Source organism: Sciurus carolinensis, chromosome 7 (genome assembly GCF_902686445.1).
Source record: "Sciurus carolinensis chromosome 7, mSciCar1.2, whole genome shotgun sequence".
NCBI classification, from domain to species: domain Eukaryota; kingdom Metazoa; phylum Chordata; class Mammalia; order Rodentia; family Sciuridae; genus Sciurus; species Sciurus carolinensis.
The window spans coordinates 148,204,766-148,228,302 of NC_062219.1; the positions used below are offsets into that span (position 1 = coordinate 148,204,766).

The 23,537-nt window shown below is 40.3% G+C and overlaps 1 protein-coding gene across 3 annotated transcripts in view; it reads left to right on the forward strand.

The window, feature by feature from the left end:
• The first annotated feature begins 244 nt into the window (after window positions 1–244).
• Kdm1b (lysine demethylase 1B) overlaps window positions 245–23,537 on the forward strand; it is a 46,491-nt gene continuing 23,198 nt past the window's right edge. The window contains exons 1-8 of one of the 3 annotated variants that reach the window (XM_047558565.1): window positions 245–374; window positions 3,848–3,947; window positions 4,749–4,876; window positions 6,176–6,265; window positions 7,609–7,720; window positions 10,469–10,585; window positions 18,827–18,865; window positions 21,616–21,826. In XM_047558565.1, the coding sequence (XP_047414521.1) occupies window positions 3,861–3,947; window positions 4,749–4,876; window positions 6,176–6,265; window positions 7,609–7,720; window positions 10,469–10,585; window positions 18,827–18,865; window positions 21,616–21,826 (784 nt within the window). In that variant the 5' untranslated portion in view covers window positions 245–374; window positions 3,848–3,860. Of the gene's footprint in view, window positions 375–657; window positions 677–3,352; window positions 3,483–3,847; window positions 3,948–4,748; window positions 4,877–6,175; window positions 6,266–7,608; window positions 7,721–10,468; window positions 10,586–18,826; window positions 18,866–21,615; window positions 21,827–23,537 lie in introns of those variants that run through there. The other 2 variants (XM_047558567.1, XM_047558566.1) reach the window with 2 other exon arrangements.

Genomic DNA, 23,537 nt, shown 5'->3' on the forward strand with positions numbered 1-23,537 from the left:
CTTCTCCGCCCACGCCGAGTCCCGCCCCTCTCCTCCTCCTCCAGCGCCCCGCCCCCTAGCGCCCCTCCTCCCACTCGCCCCGCCCTGCCCCGCCCCTTAGAGGCGCCCTTGTTTCCGGGCCCCGCCCCCCGCGGCCGCACCGCCCTCTCCGGAGCCCTGGTCTGCGCAGCGGCGGAAATGGCGGGGGCGGAGCGCACCGCGGCGGCGGTGAGGGCGGGGCCCCGCTCGCTGTCCCTCCGGCTCCTCCCACCCTGCCGGGTCACACCGCGGTAGGGGCGGAAGCGGCGCGGCCGCGCGGGTGCTGCGGTCCTGCGCGCAGCTCAGAGGGGCGCGGACAGCCCGGGCAGCGCGCACCGCCTGGCTGGCGCTGCGAGGTGGGGGCTTGCGACAGAGGGCGGGCGCGGGGGTGGCGGCGGGGTGACAGCTCCGCGCTCTGCGGCCGGGCGGGGTGCGAGCCCTCCTCTCCGCGGCGCAGCGCCTCTCGCCCGGGAGGGAGGCGGGCGGGCGTCCCGGGCGCTGAATGCGCCGCCGCCGACGGGAAGGGTCGCGGGCGGGGGTCTCCTCGGAGCCGGGGGGCGACGGGGTTCCCGGCGGGGCGCGGTGTGGCGGGTCTCCTGGCCCGGCCGCGCTCCCCTCTGCCCGGCGTGCGCCGCCCCGGCTCGCTCTTCGCGGAGAGGTGAGCCCGGGTGCTGCTTCTCCGACGGCGAAGACCGGGCGGCTGGCGTCGGGGTCCCCGCGGGGTCCGGCCAGGGCCGCTCGGCTCGTTCGTCGGCCGCGCGGCGCGCCCGGGCCTCGCAGGTGTCGCGGGGCCGCCGCGGAGCCCTGGTGAGCCGCGGGCGGGCGCGCTCGCGGGCAGGCCGGGCTGCGGAGAGCCCGGTCCTCCGCGCCGCTGGCGGGGCTCCACCGAGTCCCCGGAACGCTCGCGGCGCTCGGTTCTCGCCAGTTTTGTTTTATTTATTTATTTTTTTAAAGATGTTTCAGTGGAAGAAAGGCGAGTGGGAGGGGAGGTTTTCTTCAGGAGGCGTACACAGGAGAAAATGACCATCAATAATTAATTGTCTTCCCGGCAGAGAAAGTGGTCAACAAAAGACGCCCAGGCTAGTGGGGATTCAGGGTTGAATTATGGAACTGGATGTTGAATAGTGAGTCATGCACAACTGAGTTATGGTTCCCGGTCCATACTCCTGAGAATGTGATTAGTGTGGGAATAATAAGGTACTAGTTTTGCTTTAAATGGTCCAGAGGGAAATTATTCTTTCATTGGTCTCTGAAGAAGTTTCTAGTAGTTTGTTCTATTTTTAGACATTATTCTGACTCCCCTGTAAATTTGGAATCCTCTTGATTCATATTTTTGTGAATTGTGTGTGTTAAGAAACAGTCCTTGAATAAGCTGGTTCAGAAACACCTGGGAACTACTTAAATAGAAGTCTGGATATTGACATATCCACTTGCAAGTTTATAGAAAACACCTGCTCTTTTTCCCCCTTTTACCACATTAAAACCAAAACTGTGCATTTCAAATTAGGAAGAAATACGTTTATAAAATATTGAACATGAAACATATTTAGCTAGGTGTTTTTATTTAAAGAATCAGATGTGAAAACTTTGTACTAGTTTGTTTGAATGACACTTTGGTTAGTATTTCTAAAGTTATATTTAAAAACATAGTCCTTAAAACTTATTTTTTCCCTTCATTTTAAGACCCAGCAACAGTGAAAATAGAGATTATGTTAAGTGCCAAAAACGAATGGAGGCACATAATTGTATAAAGGTGAAAATGTACTATTTTAAAAACCTTTGCTCAAATTTAATAATAATCTTTATAGTTAGTATTTTCATTTAATATTTAACTACTACTTGAATTTTATTATTATTTATTGCATTAAGAACATTTTTTGGTGTACAATTTGATTAAAATATTTTAGGAAATTTCTGGAAACTATGCTTTTAGGAAACACATATTCCTAGGTAGCAGAGTCAAATGTTGCATGAACCTAGGCTGATTTCATTTTTGTTCCTAAACCCCATGTTGGATTTCAGATATTTTTGCTACAATACTGGGGATGTAGCTCAGTGGTGGGATGCTTGTTTAGCATTCACCAGTCCCTAAATTCAATCTCCAATACAAAAAAAAAAAAAAAAGTAATACATAATACTATATATTTTCACATTTCGTTTTTTGTGATTCATTTTATGAATAATGTGATTTATATATATATATACGAAGACATGTAAGAATTCATATTTACATATTTTTTATACTCATATTTTTATGTACAAAGAGTTTTGTTAGGCCCTTTAAAAATACAAATGGGACCCAGAAGGCTTTTGTACATTGTGTAAGAGTGTACTTTGTATAACTGAGTAGATAGTATGTTTTAAATTACTGGCACTTTAGCAGTATAATGGATGCTGTAGAACCAAATGGCAGCTTATTTATTTTGATACTGGGGCTTGAACCCAGCTCTTCATGCATGCAAAACTTGTGTTCAGCTGCTGAGCTACATACACCTTTAGGCCCTCTACGTCGTAATTTAATGCTTTAAGAAGTATTAAATTACTTTTCAGAATGTGTAGAGGTTATGTGTTCATAGGTAAAATTATATTGTTTCTAAGAAACATATTGTTTCTAAGAAACATAGGTAAAATTATATTGTTTCTAAGAAAATATAGACTTATGTCAAAGGAAAATCATAACATTGATAGGAAGTCTTCTCAGAGTTAGGGTAGATGGCAAAGTTTTTCTGCTTGATGTTAATAATCCATGAAGAGTACTCAGTGGTAAAGCTCTTGCCTAGCATGTGTGAGGCAGAGGGTTCCATTCTCAGTACAACATAAATATCAATAAGTAAAATAAAGGTATAAGAAATACAATAACATTTTTTAAAAAAGATGTTATTCACAAATACGAAACAGTAGGATTACAAGATCTTCAAAACTTTTCTCCCAAGATTACAATCGTGTATATGGGATTTGTATTTTATGTTAATACTTCCCCAGTTTGAAATTCCTTATTCATAGGTATGTCTTATTTATTTATTCATTTTATTATTTCGTGTGTGTGCTTGTGCATGTAGTAAAAACAATGGAACAGGGAAGGGAAAGAATGATAATTACAGAATTCACATATTGTTCATTACTTATGCTAAGTCTTTTTCTATTCTTAATTGAAAAAAATCTAATAACTTTTTCATGTTACTGTGCATTATTTATTTTGCAGTGTTTGGTTCTTAAGGTTTGTTTAATCCTGAGGTTCTTAGAGTAGTTTGAGAACACTTAAGATTTATCTGGTAGAAGATACCAGTGCTTCTATCTAATCCAGGTTCCTGTGTTCAGCAGTGACCACACAATGTGCCTGAGATTCATCTTGTTGAGTTTTACTAAGAAAGAATGAATACGTTTTTAAAGTTTGCTAAGGCATCAGAATTCAGGAACTAAGAAGACACAGTATGATGAAAAAAGGGGACCATAACAAAAACTAGGTATTATTCCCTATTGAATGTTACAAATAGTAGTGTAATTTGTTTATTTTTCATTCATGTGCTATGTTTCTCATTTTAAAGTGTGCATAGTATTAAAGGGTAATATTTATCGAGTACTTCTGCTGGTACTGGTGCTCTAATTGTCTTAATTTTCACGCCATTGCTATGGTACACCCTTACTATGCCCATTTTATCTCAGGATACCTGGGGAGATTAAGTAACTCTGAAGTGATGACTGTACATCCAGGCAGTCTAGCATGGACTCATACCCACCAAACTACATAATAACTTTGCTCCACACAGTTGAAAACAATAGCAGATGTTAATTTTGAATGGCTTAATTTTTTTTTTTTTTTTTTTTGCAGATTTTTTACTATAATGGCAACTCCCCGTGGGAGGTCAAAGAAAAGAACAGCTTTTGATGGTTCTCCTGATAGCCTGCCTTTGAGGAGCTCCGGCAGGCAGGTATTGTTCATTTGTTCATTCAAGGAACCTCTTTTGAGCATACGGGAATATTATTGGGACTGGAATAATATTATTGGTGGAAGACACTCCGCCAGTCCTCCAGTTGCTTAAAGTCCAGTAGAGAGATTCACAGTAGTTGCAGTACAGCATGCTAAAGTGATAGGATGTAGAAATGCTGCATCTCTGGGGTGGGGAGCTGCAAGGATAAGGCATGGAGTGTGATTGGGCATCAGGGAATTACACTGTGCGGTTGCTGCCAGGATATGAGGCTATGGCCAGATCATGCATGACTTGGATGTCATTCAGAGGAATTTGGACTTGAGCTTGTAGTCAGTTGGGTACTGTGGAAGGGTTGCTTTTTTGGTAGAGCTTTTCTTTTTCATGAAAAAATTAAATGATATAATTCTCTAGAACTTTCCTAATTTTTAGTTTTTAATAATAAAAGTCTAATATTGCATGGGTTTAACTCTTCTAAGGAAGGAAAAAAGTCTTAATTTGAGAATGACTTTTGTTTATGCTGAACCGTGTCATTTTTTTTCTAAAAAAGGCTCAGGTGAATTTGAGTTCCTAGGTGCCTGTCCTTAAAGTACTGGTTCTGTATCTCTAGCCAGGCAGTGAACTATATGTGCAGTGAGTCACGAGGTAGTGGTTACTCTGTGGGTCAGCCCGTCCCACTGCCAGGATGTTGTTGACCTTCATACTTGGAACTTAAAACACACTTGTGGTTTCAGTAGTAACGCACCTTCCAACGCCATTGCCCGGTCAACCCAGTGATCCTAACCTCAGCTGTCCCTCCCACAGGCAAAGAAGAAAGCAACTGAAACAGTAGATGAGGACGAAGATGGAGTGTCAGAGAAGAAGTACAGGAAGTGCGAGAAGGCGGGCTGTACAGCGACCTGTCCTGTGTGCTTCGCAAGTGCCTCTGAAAGGTCTGTTTCGAAGGCGAGTCTTAGCCTTGAGTTTCTGCCCGTGAGAGCGTGCTTTGTGAGAACATCTTCCTAGGAGGTAGTTTTTCCAAAGGCAGATGCTGATACTGGAAGTCACCTAACAAGAGAGACGTTGCTCAGACGTTCTCTGTACTCCACATCTCCTCAGAGTTCTCTGTTACCCCTGGCCTAATGGGAGAGAGCACACCCACTTCAGCTCCACAGGGCAGTGCCCTCAATGCAGCCAACGTAGTGACTGGCAACACATTGGGGAGGACCCTTGACCTTCCAGAAATGCCCAGCTAGTGTCCGCTGGTCACTGCTTTTTTCCCTTGTATGACATGCCTCCTTTTCCCACGTCTATGTACAGGTCTCACAGAAGCCACAGTTAACTGCAGCCTTGCCATTTCTAGAGAAAAATCTTCAGTTAGGGCTTAAGATTCAATAAAGTCTGGAAAACACGTCCTGCTTATTTTTAAACATGAAGCGGTGGGAGGGGTTGTGCTCACAGTGGCAGGATTCCTTGTCCTGTTGCTGTGTTACTGTCTCTTCTGTAGTTATGTGGCCAGATTGCCTGCTTAACGTTCAGATTACAGCAGGCCAGATCCAGTTCTGTTCAGGACAAGGCCAGACGTGGTACAAGAGTCTTCTATACTGGCCCCTCTCCTCAGAGGCTGTGGCCTGGATGCTTCCAGTTGTAAACTGTCAGTGCTCCAGGGAGTCTTCATTAGACTCCTTGGCCCCCAGCTGCCAGCTAGGCAAGGGACCAGTGTCAAAGGCCTTGTGTCCCTTCTGTGTATTGCAGATAGAGCATCTCTAATCTGAAATCCAAAAAGCTTTAACATCTGAAACTTTTTGAGTGCCAACATGATGTCACAAGTGTTAAATTTCACACCTGACCTCATGGGATGGCCTCAGTCAAAATGCAGGTGCCATTAAAATTTTGTATTAAATTACCTTCAAGCTATGTGTATAAAGTACATATGAAACAACTTTCATATTTAGGTTTGGGTCCTATCCCCAAGCTATCTTATTATATGTATAACAAGATTCCAAAATTAAAAAAAAATCTGAAATTCTTCAACTTTTGTCTGACGCATTTCAGCTAAGGACACTTGACTTGGGTTACCTTATATACTCATCCATTCCAGGGTCCCCTGTTGTTGGTTCATGGCCATTAGGAGTCTAAAATGGAAATAAAACAAAATGGGCCTATAGAATGCACTTGCTAAATTTTTTTTTAAAAAAGGTGAAAAGAAATGTATATTTTTTACCAAAGCTACATGTTTTTGCTGTTTTCAGATGTGCCAAAAATGGTTACACATCCCGATGGTATCACCTTTCCTGTGGAGAGCATTTCTGTAATGAGTGCTTTGACCATTATTACAGAAGGTTGGTTCGCTAATTGAACTGTCGACAGTGAACAGCAGTGACAAGGGCAGGGAAGGGGATCAGCAGTTGAGGCTTAGTCCCTGGGCTCAGTGAATTGTTGGACTGTTTTAGTCATGCCTGTGACCACTGTAACTTGGACCAGGACTTTGATGTACCAGTTTGTGTGTGTGCTCAAAAAATATCTGCTGTGAATCTGCACATTCTGGAAGCTCTCAGAGCTGCTCTGCTGTTCCGTCACTGTATGCAGAGGGTGGGTGCAGAAGTAGGGAGGAGATGCTAATGGGCAGAGGGCACTGTACAGCACCACCCCCTTCACTAATTTTATTTTCTCCTTTTTTCTCTCCTTGTCCTTGTTGGTGGCATAGGAATTTTATTCAAAGAACTGATTCTTTGAATCAGTTTTTGGTTTTGTTTTTACTTTCAATTTTCCTTGTGCTCTCATTTTTATTATTTACTTCTACTTGGTATAGATTTATTTTTTTCTTTATCTCATTTCCTAAGTTGGAAGCTTTATGGTTATTGATTTTAGATCTCTCTTTTCTAACAAACACATTTAATGCTATAAATCTCCCTCTAAATGATGTACTTACCTTCCACAAATTTCAATAACTTTTGTTTTCATTTGGTTCAAAATATTTTTAAATTTCCTTCGAGTTTTTCTCTTTGATCCAAGATTATTTAGAAGTAAATTGTTTAGACACAAGGCCCTGGATTTGATCCTCAGCACCAAGATAAATAAATAAATAAATAAATAACTTTTAATTTTCAACTACCTTTAGTTTATGTGTATATATTATTCACATTTTAAGAAATTGACATAATTGGATTGAAATAGATCAATTGCTGACTGTTTTCTTTGCCTTGATTCTCTTTTGACTTCTCTGATTTTAATTGAGCATTTATTGATTGTGTTTTTTTAATCTAGTGATGTAATTTTTAAATGGCCACCCTAAGATTCACTGTGTACATTTGAAAGTATTCTTTTTTTCCTCTTTTGTGGTACTGGGGATGGAACTCAGGGTCTCAGCCATACTAGGCAAGAGCTCTACCACTGAGCTGTACCTCCAGTTCTCTACATTTTAAAATATCCTAATTCCTCCTTTAGAGACTACTTTACCTGTATTAGTTTAACATTTTTAAAATTGGTTCTTTTTGCTTATATATGCCAGCAGAATTCATTATGCTATAATTATACAACCATGGAATAGAGAATACCCCTTCTGACCACCTGTCGTATGGGAACCATAGTAACTTCCCTCTGTGTAAAAGGCTGGTTTAGTCCTTTCTGTAAGATTTATTGACTTGTGTTTTGACACCTAGCTTGATGTATTTATTGTTTGCAGCCATAAAGATGGATATGATAAGTATACTACCTGGAAAAAAATATGGACCAGCAATGGCAAAACTGAACCTAGCCCCAAAGCATTCATGGCAGACCAGCAGCTCCCCTACTGGGTAAGAACATGCATTTATGGAGCTAAAAGGAAGAGGAATGGATGAAAAGGTTGACTTTTAAGAAATCTTTCTTTTATTACTTCTGTTGTTCTTTCTGATTTTTGGGGTGTACTGGGGAACTTAACCACTGAACCATATCCCCAGCCCTTTCTAATATTTTATTTAGAGATAGGGTCTTGCTAAGTGGCTTAGGGCCTTGCTTAGTTGCTCAGGCTGGTCTCAAACTTGTGATCCTCCTGCCTCAGCCTCCCAAGTGACTGTGATTACAGGTGTGCACCACTATGCTTGGCTGTTCTTTTTGATTATTGAAGCAAATAATATTTTTTATTTTTTGTGGAAAGATAATTCAATATAATATAGGAAGAAACTAAAGTCTCACACCTGCTAGTGATAGCCATTGCTAAGTTTGGTATATATCCTTCTAGTCTTTTATTCTGTTCATATTTTTGAGTTTGTTTAAACATAATTTTGTGTTTTACATACAAATCTTAATTAAGTTAAAAAAATTATACTTTGGATATATTTTTTATAACTTGTTTAAAAATTTTGGTACCAGGGATTGAACCCAGGGATGCTTAACCACTAAGCCAGATTCCAGCCCCCCCTCCCCTTTTTTTTTTTAATTTTGAGAGTGAGGGGAGTGGGTTTCCACTAAGTTGCTTAGGTCCTCAGCCTTCTGAGTTGCTGGGATTATAGGTAAGTACCACTAACCTGGCTCTAACTTGTTTTTTTAATCTAACCTTTTATGTTCCTTTCTCTATTTTGTATTCTTTGAAAATATATTTCAGTGATTTACATATATCACAAATCACTATTGCTAACTTTTTAAAATGAGTAATTCCAAACTGCCTTGTGTGCTTAAACTTTTTTTTAAATTGATGTAGAAGTCATATAACATAAAATTAATCATTTTAATGTTTTGTCTACTTTCTGTCCTTTTGTTTTGCTTTTGGTTTTGGTGGTGGGGATTCAGTCTGGGTCTCATGCATGCCAAATCCATGCTCTTCCCCTAAGCTGCACCCTGAGACCCAATGTTAACTATTTTAAGACATGCATTTCGGGACTGGGGAGATAGCTCAGTCGGTAGAGTGCTTGCCTTGTAAGCACAAGGCCCTGGGTTCAATCCCTAGCACCCCCCCCCCCCCAAAAAAAAAGACATGCAATTCAGTGGCTTTTAGCATATTGACAGTGTTGTACAACTGCCACCTCTGTATTGTTCAGCCTATTTGCCTCACCCACGAAGGATCAGTCACCCTCTCGTCCTCCCACCCTCCAGTCCCTGGCAGCTGCTAGTCTGCTTTCCATCTTTATGGATTTTCCCAGTTAGGGTGCTTCCTGTAAATGGAATCCTACAACATGTGACCCCTTCAAGTCTTGCTTTTTTGCTTAGGGTGGGGTTTTTGAGGTTCATTCACATTGTAGCATTAACTGTATTTCATTCTTTCTAATATTCAGTTGGAAAAATATTCTTATTATCCTTTCATCTTTTGATGGACATTTGGGTTATTTCAACCTTTTAGCTATTGTGAATCGTGTGGCTACTTTCTTCTACAAATATTTGTTTGAATATCTGTTTATAGTTCTATAGGTCTATAGGTAGTTCTTAGGTCTATAGGTAGGAATGGAATTGGGTTGCATAGTAATTCTGCATTTGACTTTTTGAGGAACCTTCAGGCTCTTTTCCATAGCTGCTGCACCATTTTTCATTTCTGTGTGTGAGGGTTCAGATTTTCCATGCCCTCCCCAACTTTCATTTTGTTTTGTTTTTAATATGCTGGCCGTCTGAGTGGGTATGAAGTGGTATCTCATTGTGGTTTTCATTTGCATTTCCCTAACAACGTCTTGGGAGAAGTGGCTGTTCAGTCCTTCACCTGTTTTGAGATGAGTAGTTTATCTTTTTATTTTTGAGTTGTAGGAATTCTTTATACATTCTATATATTAAACCCTTGTCAGATCTCCGATTCGCAGGTATTTTTTTTTTCCTGTAGTTTGTGTTTTCACTTTGCTAGTGTCCTTTGATGCATGAAAGTTTTCAGTTTGTCTGCTTTTTCCTTGCTTGTGCTTTTGGTATCACACCTAAAAATTCACTGCCAAGTTTAAGGCCATAAAGATAAATCCCTATAATTTCTTTCTTTCTTTTTTTTAGTTTGCACTTTTTTGTTGCGGTGGTGGTGGTTTTTTGACATATGTGACCGTGGAGTTGTATTTTGACATATTATATATACATGGAATATAACCCATTCGAATTAGAATCCCATTCTTGTGGGTGTACATAATGCCCTGTTTTCTTCTAAGCATTTTATTGTGTGAGCTATTACATTTAGTTGTTTGATCCATTTTGAGTTAATTTTTGTGTGTGTTTGAAGTTGAATCTGTCAGACTGGGAAATTAACATTGGCAAGTGTAAATAATGACATTACAGACTTTGTTTAGATTTCATCTGTTTTTCACTGAGTCCTTGTACTGTTCTGGGAGCCAACCCAGGATACCACATTATTTGCATTTAGTGTTCTTTTTTGACCAGTGATAACCAAATTCATCTCTGATTATTTTCTTAGGTCTGAGCTGGAAAATCTTTCTGACAACAGTTCTTAGCTCCTCTGTGCACTTTCCTGTTGCCTGAGCTAGTACTGAATCAGAAATTACCCTAATGGAGTAAAAGTGGATTATATGGTGATGCAGGTCGTGAGTGGTGGATGTAGCTCAAGATTAGCCAACCTACTGATCTTGACTTATTATTTCCCCTAGGTTCAGTGTACAGAACCCGAGTGTGGTAAGTGGAGGCAGCTTACCAAGGAAATCCAGCTCACTCCACAGGTAGCCAAGACATATCGATGTGGTATGAAACCAAATGCTGCTGTTAAGGTATGTTGGTGTTCCTTTTGAATTTATGGATAGCGTTAATGTAGTTGTCAGTAAATAGTAAGAGTTTGTAGTTTTCATTTTATCAGGTTTGTGTTAGTGTTCATGTAACAGCCCCAACTACAGTTGGTATACTAATCAAGGATTTCACTTTTCTGTCACTGCGGTTTGGAAATAGACTATCCAGGTTGATCTTCTGCTTTCCAGTGTGGCTGTCTTTACTTTGTCTTCCATTCTCAAGTTCATAAGGTGGTTGCCACACCATCAGTCACTGTGTCTAAATTCTACAAGGGAAAAGGAAAAGGGTGGGAGAGGTGGGACAACTGACTTTGTCCTGTTATTGGGAAATAGGATCTCTCCTGGACGTGGACATCTGTTTGTATCTTATTGGCTAGAACAGAATCGTGCAGCTACTCTGGATTACATTGAAGACAAAGGAAGAAAAATGTTTTACAACTGAACATGTTGTAATACCAGATGAAAGCAGGAGGAACGGGAGTTTGGCAGTTAGGAATTAGCTATAACTGGCATAATATGCCTTTTTTGAAATTTGGCAATTAGTGTTTAAAATGTGTAATTCTTTAATGTGTTAAAGGCATTAATCTATACAAATGTCACTCATGCTTTAAATAAGTTAAATAATATTATAAGTCATTCTTCACGATGATGCACACCTGTAACCCCAGTGGCTCAGGAGGCTGAGGCAGGAGGATCTTGAGTTCAAAGCCAGCCTCAGCGAGGCACTAAGCAACTCTGTGAGATCTTGTCTCTAAATAAATAAATTACAAAATAGGGCTAGAGATGTGGTTGAGTGCCCCTAAGTTCAATCCTCAGTACCAAAAAAAAAAGAATGGAAAGTTTTATAAAGTTCTTAGTCAAGTTTTAAAAACCTTGGATTTAACATAAAAATATTGCTAAAGCAACACATAATCATTGCAGAAAATCAATTTGATGTGTGGGGCTGTAGTCAGTGGTAGAGGGCTTGCCTAACATGCTTGACGCCCTGATTCAGTCCTCGGCACTGCCAAAAAACATAGGAAGATTTTTGCAAAATGACATAATGAGAAAAAGGGTATGAACATTTAGGAGTTAGAGTTTTTATTTTTTCATAAATAAGTTTTACATAAAAAAAGTAAATTGAAAATATATATGTACATATACACATATAACATATAAATAAAAGATGGAAGGTTTTTTTTTTTTTTTTTGTGATGCTGGGAATTGAACTCTAGGCTGGTGCATGCTTGGTAAGCACTGTACCATTGAGCCACATTTTCGCCTCTACTAGAACTTTTTTAGAAATGCATTTGAATGTATTTATGGGGGACACATAACCTAAGGCTATTGATACGAATATCCAAACTGCATTTTAAAGATTTAAAGAGAGTGATCATAATATCAAAACCTCACCTGCATCAAGTGGTAGTATTTTTAATTGATATAAAATTGCATCTTGTTTTTGAGGTGTGATTACATACTATAGTTATATGCACAGATCTTAAATGAGTTTCATTGAGTTTCAGAAGATGTCTACAGTATGAGGTCATTATGCCGATGAAGATAAACAATTTTTTCATCACTCTAAAAAATTTAGTTATTTTTTTCCCACCCCCAGAGGCATTTCTGATTCCTATAGTGTAGTTTTCCATAACTTAGTTTTCTTGGTTCTTTTTTTTTTGTATTTTTTTTAGTTTTTGATGGACTTTTATTTTTATTTATTTCATATGTGGTGCTGGGAATGGAACCCAGTGCCTCACACATGTGAGGCAAGTGCTCTACCACTGAGCCACAACTCCAACCCCAGTTTTCCTGGTTCTTGAACTTTGTAAAAATGAAATCAGCCATATATACTGTTTAATGTAGTGGTTTTTTTTTCTTCATTAAGTAGGATTCATTTGTGATTCATCCCCGTCACTGTCATGATCAGTGGTTTCTTTTAATTGCTGAGTAAAATTGCATCACATGTACACCCTGCAGTTCGTTTAACCATTGTCACTGTTTTTTGCTGTGTGATAAAGCTGCAGTGAGCATTCTGTGCAAGTCTTGTGTGGGCCTGTTTGCATTTCCTACGGGCAAAAACACAGGAGTGGTGCTGCTGAGTCACGTAGTTGAAGTTTAAGAAACTGCCACATGATTTTCCATGATTCTTGTGCCACGTTCCAACATTCTGTGGTGTTTTCTTCTGTGGTTTTGTTGGTATAGTGGGTACATTCTGGCATCTCCTTGGGGCACTGGTTTGCATTTCCCTGATAACTGGTGGTGCTGAGCATCTTGGATGTTTGTCGGCCACTCATAGTTGTTTCTCTTTGGAAAATATCTATCCTAGATTAAAAAAAAAAAAAAAGTTCAGCCTTTTTATAGTTGATTTTAGGAGTTCTTTATATAATCTGGATGTGAGTATATCATTTGGATATCTTTTCCAGTCCGTGTCTAGACTTTTCATTTTCTTAAGTCTTCTGTTGAGCAGGAAATTTTTATGTCGAAACCCAGTTTATCCATTTTTTCAACTTATGCTTATAACCTTTTTCTAAGAAACCACTGACTACCTTGCAAAGAGATTCAATGCTGTCTTTGAAGAACTTTATACTTATAGCCTTTACTTTTATCAAGTTGATATGAGGAGTAGGACAAAATTCAATTTATTTCCATACAGGTACTTAGTTGTTCAGGACTATTTGTTGAAAGATTATTCTTTTTTCATTGAATTATCTTAATAGTATTTTTTAAAAAAATCAATTGACCATACATATAGTGTGTTCTCTATTCCATATTTCTTATTGTGTATCCTTAACCAATATGCTGTTATCTTGATCATTGTATCTTTATTAAGTCTTAAAATCAGGTAGAATAAGTTCCTCCAACTTTGTTTTCCTAAGATTGAGTATTCTAGGACCTTTATGTTTCTGTATGTTTTTCATCAGTTTGTTAGCATCTACACCTCTGGAATTTTGAGTGGAATGTGTTGAATCTATATATCTTTTGGAGGAGAATGGATATTTTTCAGTTTCCTAACCCATAAAATGCTGGCGTAAGTGCTATTGGCATAAAATGGCTCGTGAGTCAATGCCTGCTTTCATAAAGAACGTTTTTTTTGTTGTTGTTTGTTCTTTTTAGTTATACATAATGGTAGAATTCATTTTGACATAGTTGTAAAAGCATGGAATATAATTTGCTCTAATTCAGTCTCTGGGAGGTTCCTTTTCCTCTCTTTTTCCTCCCTCTCTTCCCTTCCCTCCCTCTACTGATTTTTCAGCTATAAGGACAGATTCATTGGAACATAGCATGCTCTTTAATTATGCAGTGTCTATAGCTGCTTTCGTGCTACAGTGACAGTAGTCAGGATGGAGACTTCGTGGTCCACAGAGCCTGAAATATTTATTATCTAGTCTTTACAGAAAACATTTCCCAGGATTCCTTAATTTCTCCCAGCAGCGTTTTCTAGTTTTCACTGAGGATGTCTTTGTCAAATTTGTTTCTTGATTTTTTTCTGTAATTGTAAGGAGAATTTTGTCTTCATTTTCAAGTTGTTTGTGACAATTGTGTAGGAATATAGTTGACTTGTACGTGCTGGCCTTATACCCAGAGACTTTTATGGCTTCCCATATTAACCTTCATAAATCCTTTCGTAGACTCCTTTGGGTCGTCTGCAGACTGACCACATCAGCTGATTTTCTGTCTTTTGCTCTCTTCCTTGCCTTGCCACTCTGGGCAGGACCGCCACTGACAGACCAAGTGGTGGTGAGAGCCAGGCCTCCTTGTCTTGCTCCTGGCATCAGGGCTGAGTGCACTGGTAGCGGTAGCTTCTCACAGATGCCCCTGTATCAGGTTGGGAGAAGGTCCTTCCTTCTGCTTTGCTGAGAACTTCTATTACGAATTCTGGTTGAATTCTGTCAAACGCATTTTCTTCATCTTTTATGGTGATCATGGGTTTTTCCTCCTTTAATCTGCTAATGGGATGAATCACACTGATTTTGGAATGTTGAAACAACCTTGTATTTCTGGAGAAGTATCTTCGTTTTCTCTATTGTGCTATGCTTTTAATAAATTGCTGGGTTTTATTATGTTTTGTTAAGGATTCTGGCATCTGTGCTCATAGTGAACACTGTCATATTCTCTTCTTGTAGTATCTTTGTCAGGTTCTGCTAACAGAGCTATGCTAGCTCCCAAAGAAGCAAATGGAGAATTTGTCATGCTTCGTATTTTGTCAAACAGCGTGCATAAAGTTAGTATTACTCCTTTTTTTTTTTTTTTTTTTTAGTGTTTGGTTGACTCTTTCATTCAATTAGTTTGGCCAGTAGATTTCGATTCAGTTTCTTTAACAAGTATACTGTGATTCTGGTGGTTTATGACTTGGTCTGTTTTGGAAGGTTTTCCAGGGCTTTGTGCTTTTCATCTACATTGTCAGATTTGCTACAGTCCTTTGTACTGTTCACTCTTTTTCTGTTAATGTTGGTGGCCTCTGGGTTGGTATCTCTTCTGTTCTTGATGTTGGTAATTTGGGAGTGAGGGATGGAAAGCTCAGATCTGAGCCTAGGACCAGGTTCCCAGAATTGATGACTTATTCTAAAATCTTTCAATTTAGCCCTTAATTGATTCTTTTAAAAAGTCATTTAGTTTGAATTGACAAATAAAAAATGTTTGTTGAGTGGCTAAATTGAGCTAATTAGTTTATGCATTACCTTGTTATTGATTTTTTGTGGTGAGAACACTTAGAATAAACTCTCATCTTCAAGACCTCGCCTGGTTCTCAAGCTCTGCTTTTGGAGTAGAAGAGAAAAAAGATGGGAGGGGGCCGAGGAATGCAGTGCTGGGATTGCTTGGCCAAGGGAGCTTCTCCTGCCTGCGGAAACAGGCCTGGGTCGCACTGAATGAACCAGCACTGTGCGCCAGGTGACTTCTCAAGTGCATGGGAGACGCAGGCATTGCATTGAAACATTCAGAGGAGACCGAGGCCGACCAGCAGTAACAAGTAGCAGGCTTCTTCATCAGAGGTGGCCTTGGAGCCATTTTCACATGATTTATTTATGTAGTGTTCCAGAGCCCAGTAGTGTATTTAAAAAGATTTTGGATGATATAAGTAATAGTAGGTTACTAAATACGAGGTGTGATTTTACATTTCTTTCTGTGCTTTGACTAAAGAATAATTTGGAGTCATCCATAATTGCTCCTCTATTACTCTCTCATAATTGAATGTACAACTTCAACTTCATCTCCACTAATTGTTCAAATTGTTCATGTGTGCTAGCACTTTTTTCCCCTTGGGTGTCAGTTGTCATTTTCAACTTTTCTAACTTACTTAGTTTTTAAAAACTATAAGGTTTTCTTTGGAATGGTTTTTTTTTTTTTTTTGGACCAATGATTTGTGTTCATTGAAAACTTCAAAAGAAATACAGAAAAGAACAAAGATGCTAACCAAAAATAAAAATGCATGCTGTCAGTCATCATGGTGAAATAACCACCACTTTTTGAGTTTTGAGTGTTCCTGTATGAATGCAGGAGGGGGTGTTTGGTAGACAACTTCCTGTTAAGGAATAGTGCCAACCCCTGATTTTTCTGTTTTTTCTTTTTTCCGGGGGGCTAGGAAGTACTGGGAATAGAACCCAGGGGCACTTGTGCACTGAGCCATGTCCCCAGCCTGCCAACATGATTTTTGTAACATGGATTTGAAATAAGAAAAAGAAGCCAGAGTGAAATAAGAAATTACAGAGCATAGAGTAATTATTTCCCCATACAAAGAAACAGTAGTTTCTAAAAACTCTCTAAAAGTTGGAAAATATCGTATGTGACTATTAAGTTAAATCACTCTAACTTTAAAAATATTAGTATTTCTATTAGAAGATATTAATCAAAACCGTGCTCTGAAATCAGTAAAAGTTCAACACACTTTGGTTGACTTCTTTTTCCCTTTCTTAGTTTTTTTGTATTGCTTTTCTCCATAACCTCATGCCGTGTGTTTTCCCCTTGTTGCTGTAGTTGCATAGACCCATCGCTCCCTTCAGTTTCTTCTACTGCAGTCCTTCCATCCCAGGTTCTTTATTTTGGTTTGTCACCTGGCTGGGTGTATTTTAACATTGAGGATGTTTCTCCAGGATGGCCTCAGAGGTGTTGGATCCCTTATGCTTTTTTTTTTTTTTTTTTTTTTTGTGGTACTGGGGATCGAACTTAGGGCCTTGTGCTTTCGAGGCAAGCACTCTACCAGCTGAGCTATCTCCCCAGCCCTCCCTTATGCTTTTGAAAACTTGCTTGCCTTTGCTCTTACCCCACCCTACACTGGACACCTTTGTCGCCTGCTTAGGGTTACCTACCCCCTCAGTCATCCTCCTTCGACACCCCATCTTGTTGCTGCATCTACTTTGGTTGCCATCCATAACCTGAACCATGGAAGTATTTATTTAGACAATGTTTATTGAGTGTTTAGCCTTGCACGCTGTCAAGGACCAAGTTGAGGGCTTATTGTAGAACAGCAGTAAGGAGAAAGGTAGCAAACTGCGTTCTGTTTTTGTCATTTCATCTGTCTTTGGGAGGCTTCCATCTCAGTACATAAAGAGCTTTTTTTTAGGTGACTGATACTTAGTCCACTAACAGATGTACTGTACTTAATTCCACGCTCAGAGGGCAGTTAGGTTACTTTTAGATGTTATTGTTGATGACCGTGCTGTAGCAAATAGATTTCTACTGATGCCATTTTTAGATGTTATTGTTGATGACCGTGCTGTAGCAAATAGCTTTCTACTGATGCCATTTTTGAGTATTTTTGTAGCATCAGTTCTTTTAAATGAAATTTTGTTATCAAAGTATATATACAGTTTCAATATGAAATAATTTATTGGTTCAGAAAAGGATTTATAACGTGTATATAAGGCATAGAGAACTAAAGCAAACGTTGGTGTCCCCCACCAGTTTGAGTCAGCACTGCAGTGGCTTCCCACATCCTCGGGTGCTCCTGCAGCAATCTCCTTTTCCCTTTCTTTGAAGGGCAAATGCTCTTTTGAATCTCGTGCTGTTACTCCCTTGCTTCTTGTTTTATAACTAACCTGTTGCCTAGCATTTCAGAAATAGAACGTTCTGCATGTTTCTTCCTCATCTTGCTCAAGTTCCCCTGCAGCTTGCTCTTTCCCTCGACATTGAGGTTTTGATGTGCATCCGGGTTGACTGACACCTAAGCTCTGGTTTGTTTTCTCTCCTGGGCAGATTACCTTGTGTGAGTCTGTCTCAGCATATCCGTGTTCCTGTTCATGGATGTGAGGGTTGTTTCTAATTTTTGGCTAGTACATGCAGTGCTTTGTGGCGTATTCTTGCCTGGTCTTGCTAGGTCTATTTGAGTGCACACATGCAAGTTTCTCTGGAATATATCCCAAAGACTAGGATTGCTGGGCCATATGATATGTCAGTCTTTAGTTAGGCAACTTTTAAAGAAATTGAAACATAACATTCAAACAGAAAATGCACAAATCAAGATGCAAAACTGACTGAGTTTTCTCAAAGTACCCATTTATCTGGCTCCTAGAATAGAAATTGAATAGCTCCTCGGAAACCATCTGGTGCTTCCCTGTCAGTTGTGGCCTCCAACCCCCCTCCAAATACCTACTTATTTTTAATTTGCAATACTGTAGTTTTGTTTTGTTTTTTCTTATTTGAACCTTACATAAGTGGACTCTTACAGTCTGATGGGCCTGGCTTCTGCCCACATTATGTCATGTGTATAACATGAATGCGTCTCAAACGTGTTGTGGTTGTACTTCATCCCCATTGCTGTGTAGCTTGTCATTATTTGAATGTAATATGGATTATTCATTCAACCACTATTGATGGATTGCTTTTGGGTTGTCTTTAGCATTTTTCCCATTACTAATCATGCTCCTTTGTATATTTTTTAATCTATCTGCTGGTGCACATGTTACAAGATTTGCTCTAGAAAATATATATAGGTTAGAATTGCTAGGCGTAGCCTCTTTATGCTCTAATGAATTGTTGGTGGTGTCCTCAATTATGACGTCAAGTTACTGTGCTTTTAAAATCTCCATATTTTGTCAGATTGCTCTCCACAGTGGTATTCCTTCATGTTTTTACTAGGATGTCCTTATGAATGTCCTGTCTTCCGGCACCCTCACTCATGCAGGAACTTAGCAAACTTTTTTGTCAGCTTAATGGGTGAAAAAGAGGTATTGTTTTGAAGATAAATTGACACTTAAAGTTACGTTTTACGTTTTATAAACCTAATTAAGACTTGGGTTTCTTTTGCAGCCTGAGACCTCAGATCATTGTTCCCTCCCCGAAGATCTAGTGAGTATTTCTGAGTACCCTGGATCAGAGTTAATGTCTCTTCAATGATAAGCAAATGACTGCAGCATTTCATGAGTTTCTTGCTCTTCATGCTTGCTGATTAAAGCCTTTCTGATATAGCATGGTAACTGCATCATGAAAATGTCTGCAGTGGTGGTATATGTGACCCCACACACACACTTAAAAATGTTTGTTATACTGCTTTATATTAAAGGGAAGTAAAAAGGCAGGCCCTGCTCCCCTGCCTTGCCATAGAGATCGGTTTCTGAACTTGTGTTTCAGGGATGACTTTGTGACCCCTTCTCCACTTGAATCCTTCCCAGAAAAGGATGGGAGGGCCATAATTTGATTTCCTTGGCCTGACTTCAGCAGCAGGAATGTCCCATGCATTTTGACCTCAGTGTGACCGCCTTGTCCCGTCCATGCCTAGATGTGAAGGGGGAGCAGTAGGTCCAACTGGCAAGGCCTTGCCCCATTCTGGTGTCTTCTTGATGCTTGGGTCTCCGAGTTGGAGCTCCATGTAACCAGATCCAGTTTAAAACAGCGTTTCAAAATTCTGGGCTTCTGCGTTCTCAAATTCTGAGTCATTCTGATTTTTAGTGATTCAGGATTGTTAATTTGAGGTTGTTCCAGGTGTCTGAAACTCAGGGACCACAGTGGGATTTTAGCAAAGGGAGAACTGACATCTAGCAAATCTACTTTAAATCCATTCTCTTACTTGAGTGGGGTGTGTGCATGTGTAGACATACATACACACATATTTTTAATAGACTGGACCCCCATATATTCCCATGGTAAAGCAGTGACCCAAATGATTTCTGGATTTGAGGTAGACACTATGAGAATATAGGAAGAAAAAAAATAAATTTAAATGTTATTGTTCATACATCTGTTCCCTAATATTGAGACCATTTTGCAACCAGAAAAATCTGAACTTTAATACAGAAGCTATATTTATGAGATATAAAAACATAAAAAAATTGGAAGAGTCCTTGGATGTTCATCTGCCAATTGTTTTTGCATTCAAATGAGGTCAGGTCATGTTTATCTGTCTTACATTTTTAATGTTCCTTTGGATTCTAGGGTCACAGCAGTTTCTAAATTTTCTTTGAGTGTATTAGTTACCTACATCTTGTAGGTAACTATAAGTTACCAGGATTCACTGTGTGGCTTAGACAACAGAAGTGTGTTCTTTCACAGTTCTGGAGGGTAGAAGTCTAAATCCCAGTGTCAGCAGACTCAGGGGAGGGTCCTTGCCTCTCTTAGCTTCTGGTGGTTGCCAGAAGTCGTCGGCATTCCTTGGCATGTAGCACACTGCTCTCATCCCTGCTTGCACCCCCCGCCCCGTAGTCTCCTGTCTTCTCTGTGTCTCTTCAATAAGGACTCCAGTCATGGTGAATTTAGGGCTCCGCTATGCCAGTATGACCTTATCATAACTAAGTACATCTGAAAAGACCCAGTTTCCAAATAAGGTCACATTATGAGGTTCAGGGTGGACATAAAATTTTGGGAAACACTAACCTAGCACAGTGGGTATTTGATTGAATATGCTAACAGGATGACTATTTCAAGTACTGGTTCTTCAGTGGTATTTGTATTAAAGTGAGAGAGGGATGTTTGATGGCATGTTGACAGAGTGATAGGGATCCCAGGTTGGCGACTAGCAGAGGTGAGTGCTAATTTATGAGTCCCATTGCTCCTGTACCGGGCAGGGTTTGGGTTGGTGTGCCTTCAGATGACTTTCTAGGGAAATAACAGCTGGGGATCAGAGCAAGATGACAAGGCCTCCCTTGGTCCTGCATCATTTTACCCACTGAACTGCATGACCCAGGGAACAGAAGAGAATCGGAGTAGCCTGGATCTGGGTTCATGTTTTTTAAGACACCGCATTCTGCCCTCTACATAGTCTAGTCTGGGTGTCAGGAGCTGAATCTCAGTTTGCTCTTGCCTTGGGATTGAGCCAGGAAGGTGGCTGAAAGAGGCAGACTGGTGTGCTGGGAAAGGAGCCGGAGTGCCCATTGTTTTGATTCAGAGTGGGCTGGTTAAGGGTAGGCAAACCTGAGACACGCTCTGAGGGCAGAGATCACAGATGCATGTGGCTTCAGTGGCTGGGTCTGGAAGGTGTGTGTGTGCAGCAGTGGGTTGTACTGTAGGGAGTATTGGGGCTCATGGACACTGAAAATGTTCCAGACAAATAGCCTCCTGTGCAGTCTGCCTGTGGCATCTTATTTGATGGTCCTAGTGTACTTTTTCCCTCTGAAAGTTTTTTTTTTTTTTTTTTTTTTTTGCTAAAAGCAGTAATGCTGACTGCTACTTGGAGAATTATTTTTTATGTCCAGTATCTCAGTTTTAACTTTTTTGAAATCTGATGTAAGTGGAGGCTGGACAATACATGATTGTGGAGCAGAAATACATTTCCCTCTTGAAACTTAAAAGTCAGCCTTGCAGGGTAGCAAGTAGGTGGAGCTCTGAAGATTTACTTGGTGTTGGTGGGACTTTTTGGGGGGGAAGACTTGCTGTATATTAAAGCAGTATTTTGCCTTAAGAAACATTCTCTCTGTGTATTATAATCTATTTCTATTTTTAAATCTATGCAGAACTCTGATACAGAGTTGTTAAGTCTGGGGGTTGGGTGGGTAGAGTAAAAGGGTTAAGGATGAATGAAGTGAAGATAGCCATCTGTCCTTGGCACAGTCCGCATGTCCATTTCTTCTCTGCTCTTCTCTCTTCCTCCTGCTGGTACATTTCAGAGAGTGTCGGAAGTTTCCAACCACTGGTGGTACTCCATGCTCATCCTACCTCCTCTGCTGAAAGACAGTGTGGCAGCACCTCTGCTCTCTGCCTACTACCCTGACTGCGTTGGCATGAGCCCTTCCTGCACCAGCACGAACCGTGCTGCCACTGCTGGTGATGCCAGCCCAGGGAAGCTGGAACCATCCAAGATGGCTCCCTCTGCGCTTGGTGAGAGCTGTTCCTGCTACTCCCTCCTTTCCAACCCTTGCCCCCCACCCCTGGAAATGTGAGCAAAATGCAAAAGGATTCCTAGAAATCGTATGAGGCATGATATAGGGCACCTCATTTTTTCATGCATCTGATTATATAGTTGGCCCTCCATATCCACAGTCTTGGATCCATGAATTCAACTAACCATGGATAGAAGACATTTGGTGAAAAAAATGGTCTGTTTTGAGCATGTATAGACTTTTTATTCTTGTCATTATTCCCTAAACAACGTAGAACAGCTATTTACACAGCATTTGCATTGTGTTAGGGAGTGTCAGTCACCCAGAGGTGATTTAGAGCACACCGGAGGATGTGTGTGGATTACATGTGAATACTCCACCTTCTTACAGAAGGGACTTAAGCATGCTTGGATTTAGGTGTCCTGTGGTGGGGTGGGGCTTGGATCTAATTCCCTAGGGATATTGAGGGATGACTGCTGTGGGCCATTCATATCATTGGTATACAGCATACAGTTAATTTCCCCCTCAGTAATTTGGGAAGTGTGTCACTTTAATCTATGACTTATTCCAGGGTTTAGTGTTTTTGAATGTTGGCTAGCTGTGCGGTTTAAGGAGTACATGCACTCTGACTTGCCAGAAGAAAGTTTTGAACTAGATGAGTAGTACCTTTTATTCTCTCCACCTTTCTGCCTGTAATAATGCCATTGGTGTCTACTCTCTGAAGGATTTAGAGCTTCAGGTCAGGGCAGGTGTGTTGCTGACTACTGACTCTAAAGAAAATCTTCAAGATTTTCCGTCTTACTCTGTGCACACAGACAAACTGTGTATTTTGTGGTGCAGCTAGATGTTTGCATTGTCACCCTAAGGTGTTTTGTTTTGTTTTGTTGTAGGTGAACACAATACCTTTATTTTATTATTTTATTTTTCTGTGGTACTGAGGATCAAACCCAGTGCTTCACATGTGCCAGGCAAGTGCTCTGCCACTGAGCCACAACCCAAGCCCCAGTTCATAAATTTTCAACTAATAACACTGACCACTCTTAAAATGCAGTTATGATGGAGAGCAAACCTAAAGTGATAATTCCTGGTGTTAATGAAGGTATCATGAAATAGGTGCTCAGATCCTGTTGGAGGGCATATTTGAGAAGGACAGTTTGGCAGTGTGCATCAAAAACCTTAAAATAGATACCCTTTAACCCAGCAGTGCCATTTTTAGGAATTTCTTCTAAATACCTTATTGTATGAGTAAGTCCAAAGATAGATATGGAAAGGAATTGGTTTTGGCATTGTGTACAACGGTGAAAAATTGAGTGAAATTTAAATGCCTAGAATAGGGGAATGGTTAATAGGAAACCACTGAAGTCATGTTTAATGACATGGAAAAATGTTCCTAATATTTGAAATTCTAAAAAACGAGTTAGAAAATAGCACCTCTAGCATTTTATCAAGCTTTGGAAAGGAAGTCTCTGTTGTATTAATATTCTCTATTCATTAAAACAGAAGAATAGAGCATGCTCCTCATTGTAACCCCACCACTGGGACACCAGCAAGGGTTAGTGATTATTCTATTTTTTGTGCCAAAAAAGTTGCTATTAAAACATATTTTGGGGCTGGGGATATATAGCTCAGTTGGTAGAGTGCCTGCCTTGCATGTACAAGGCCCTGGGTTCAATCCCCAGCACTGCAATCAATCAATCAATTAATCAATC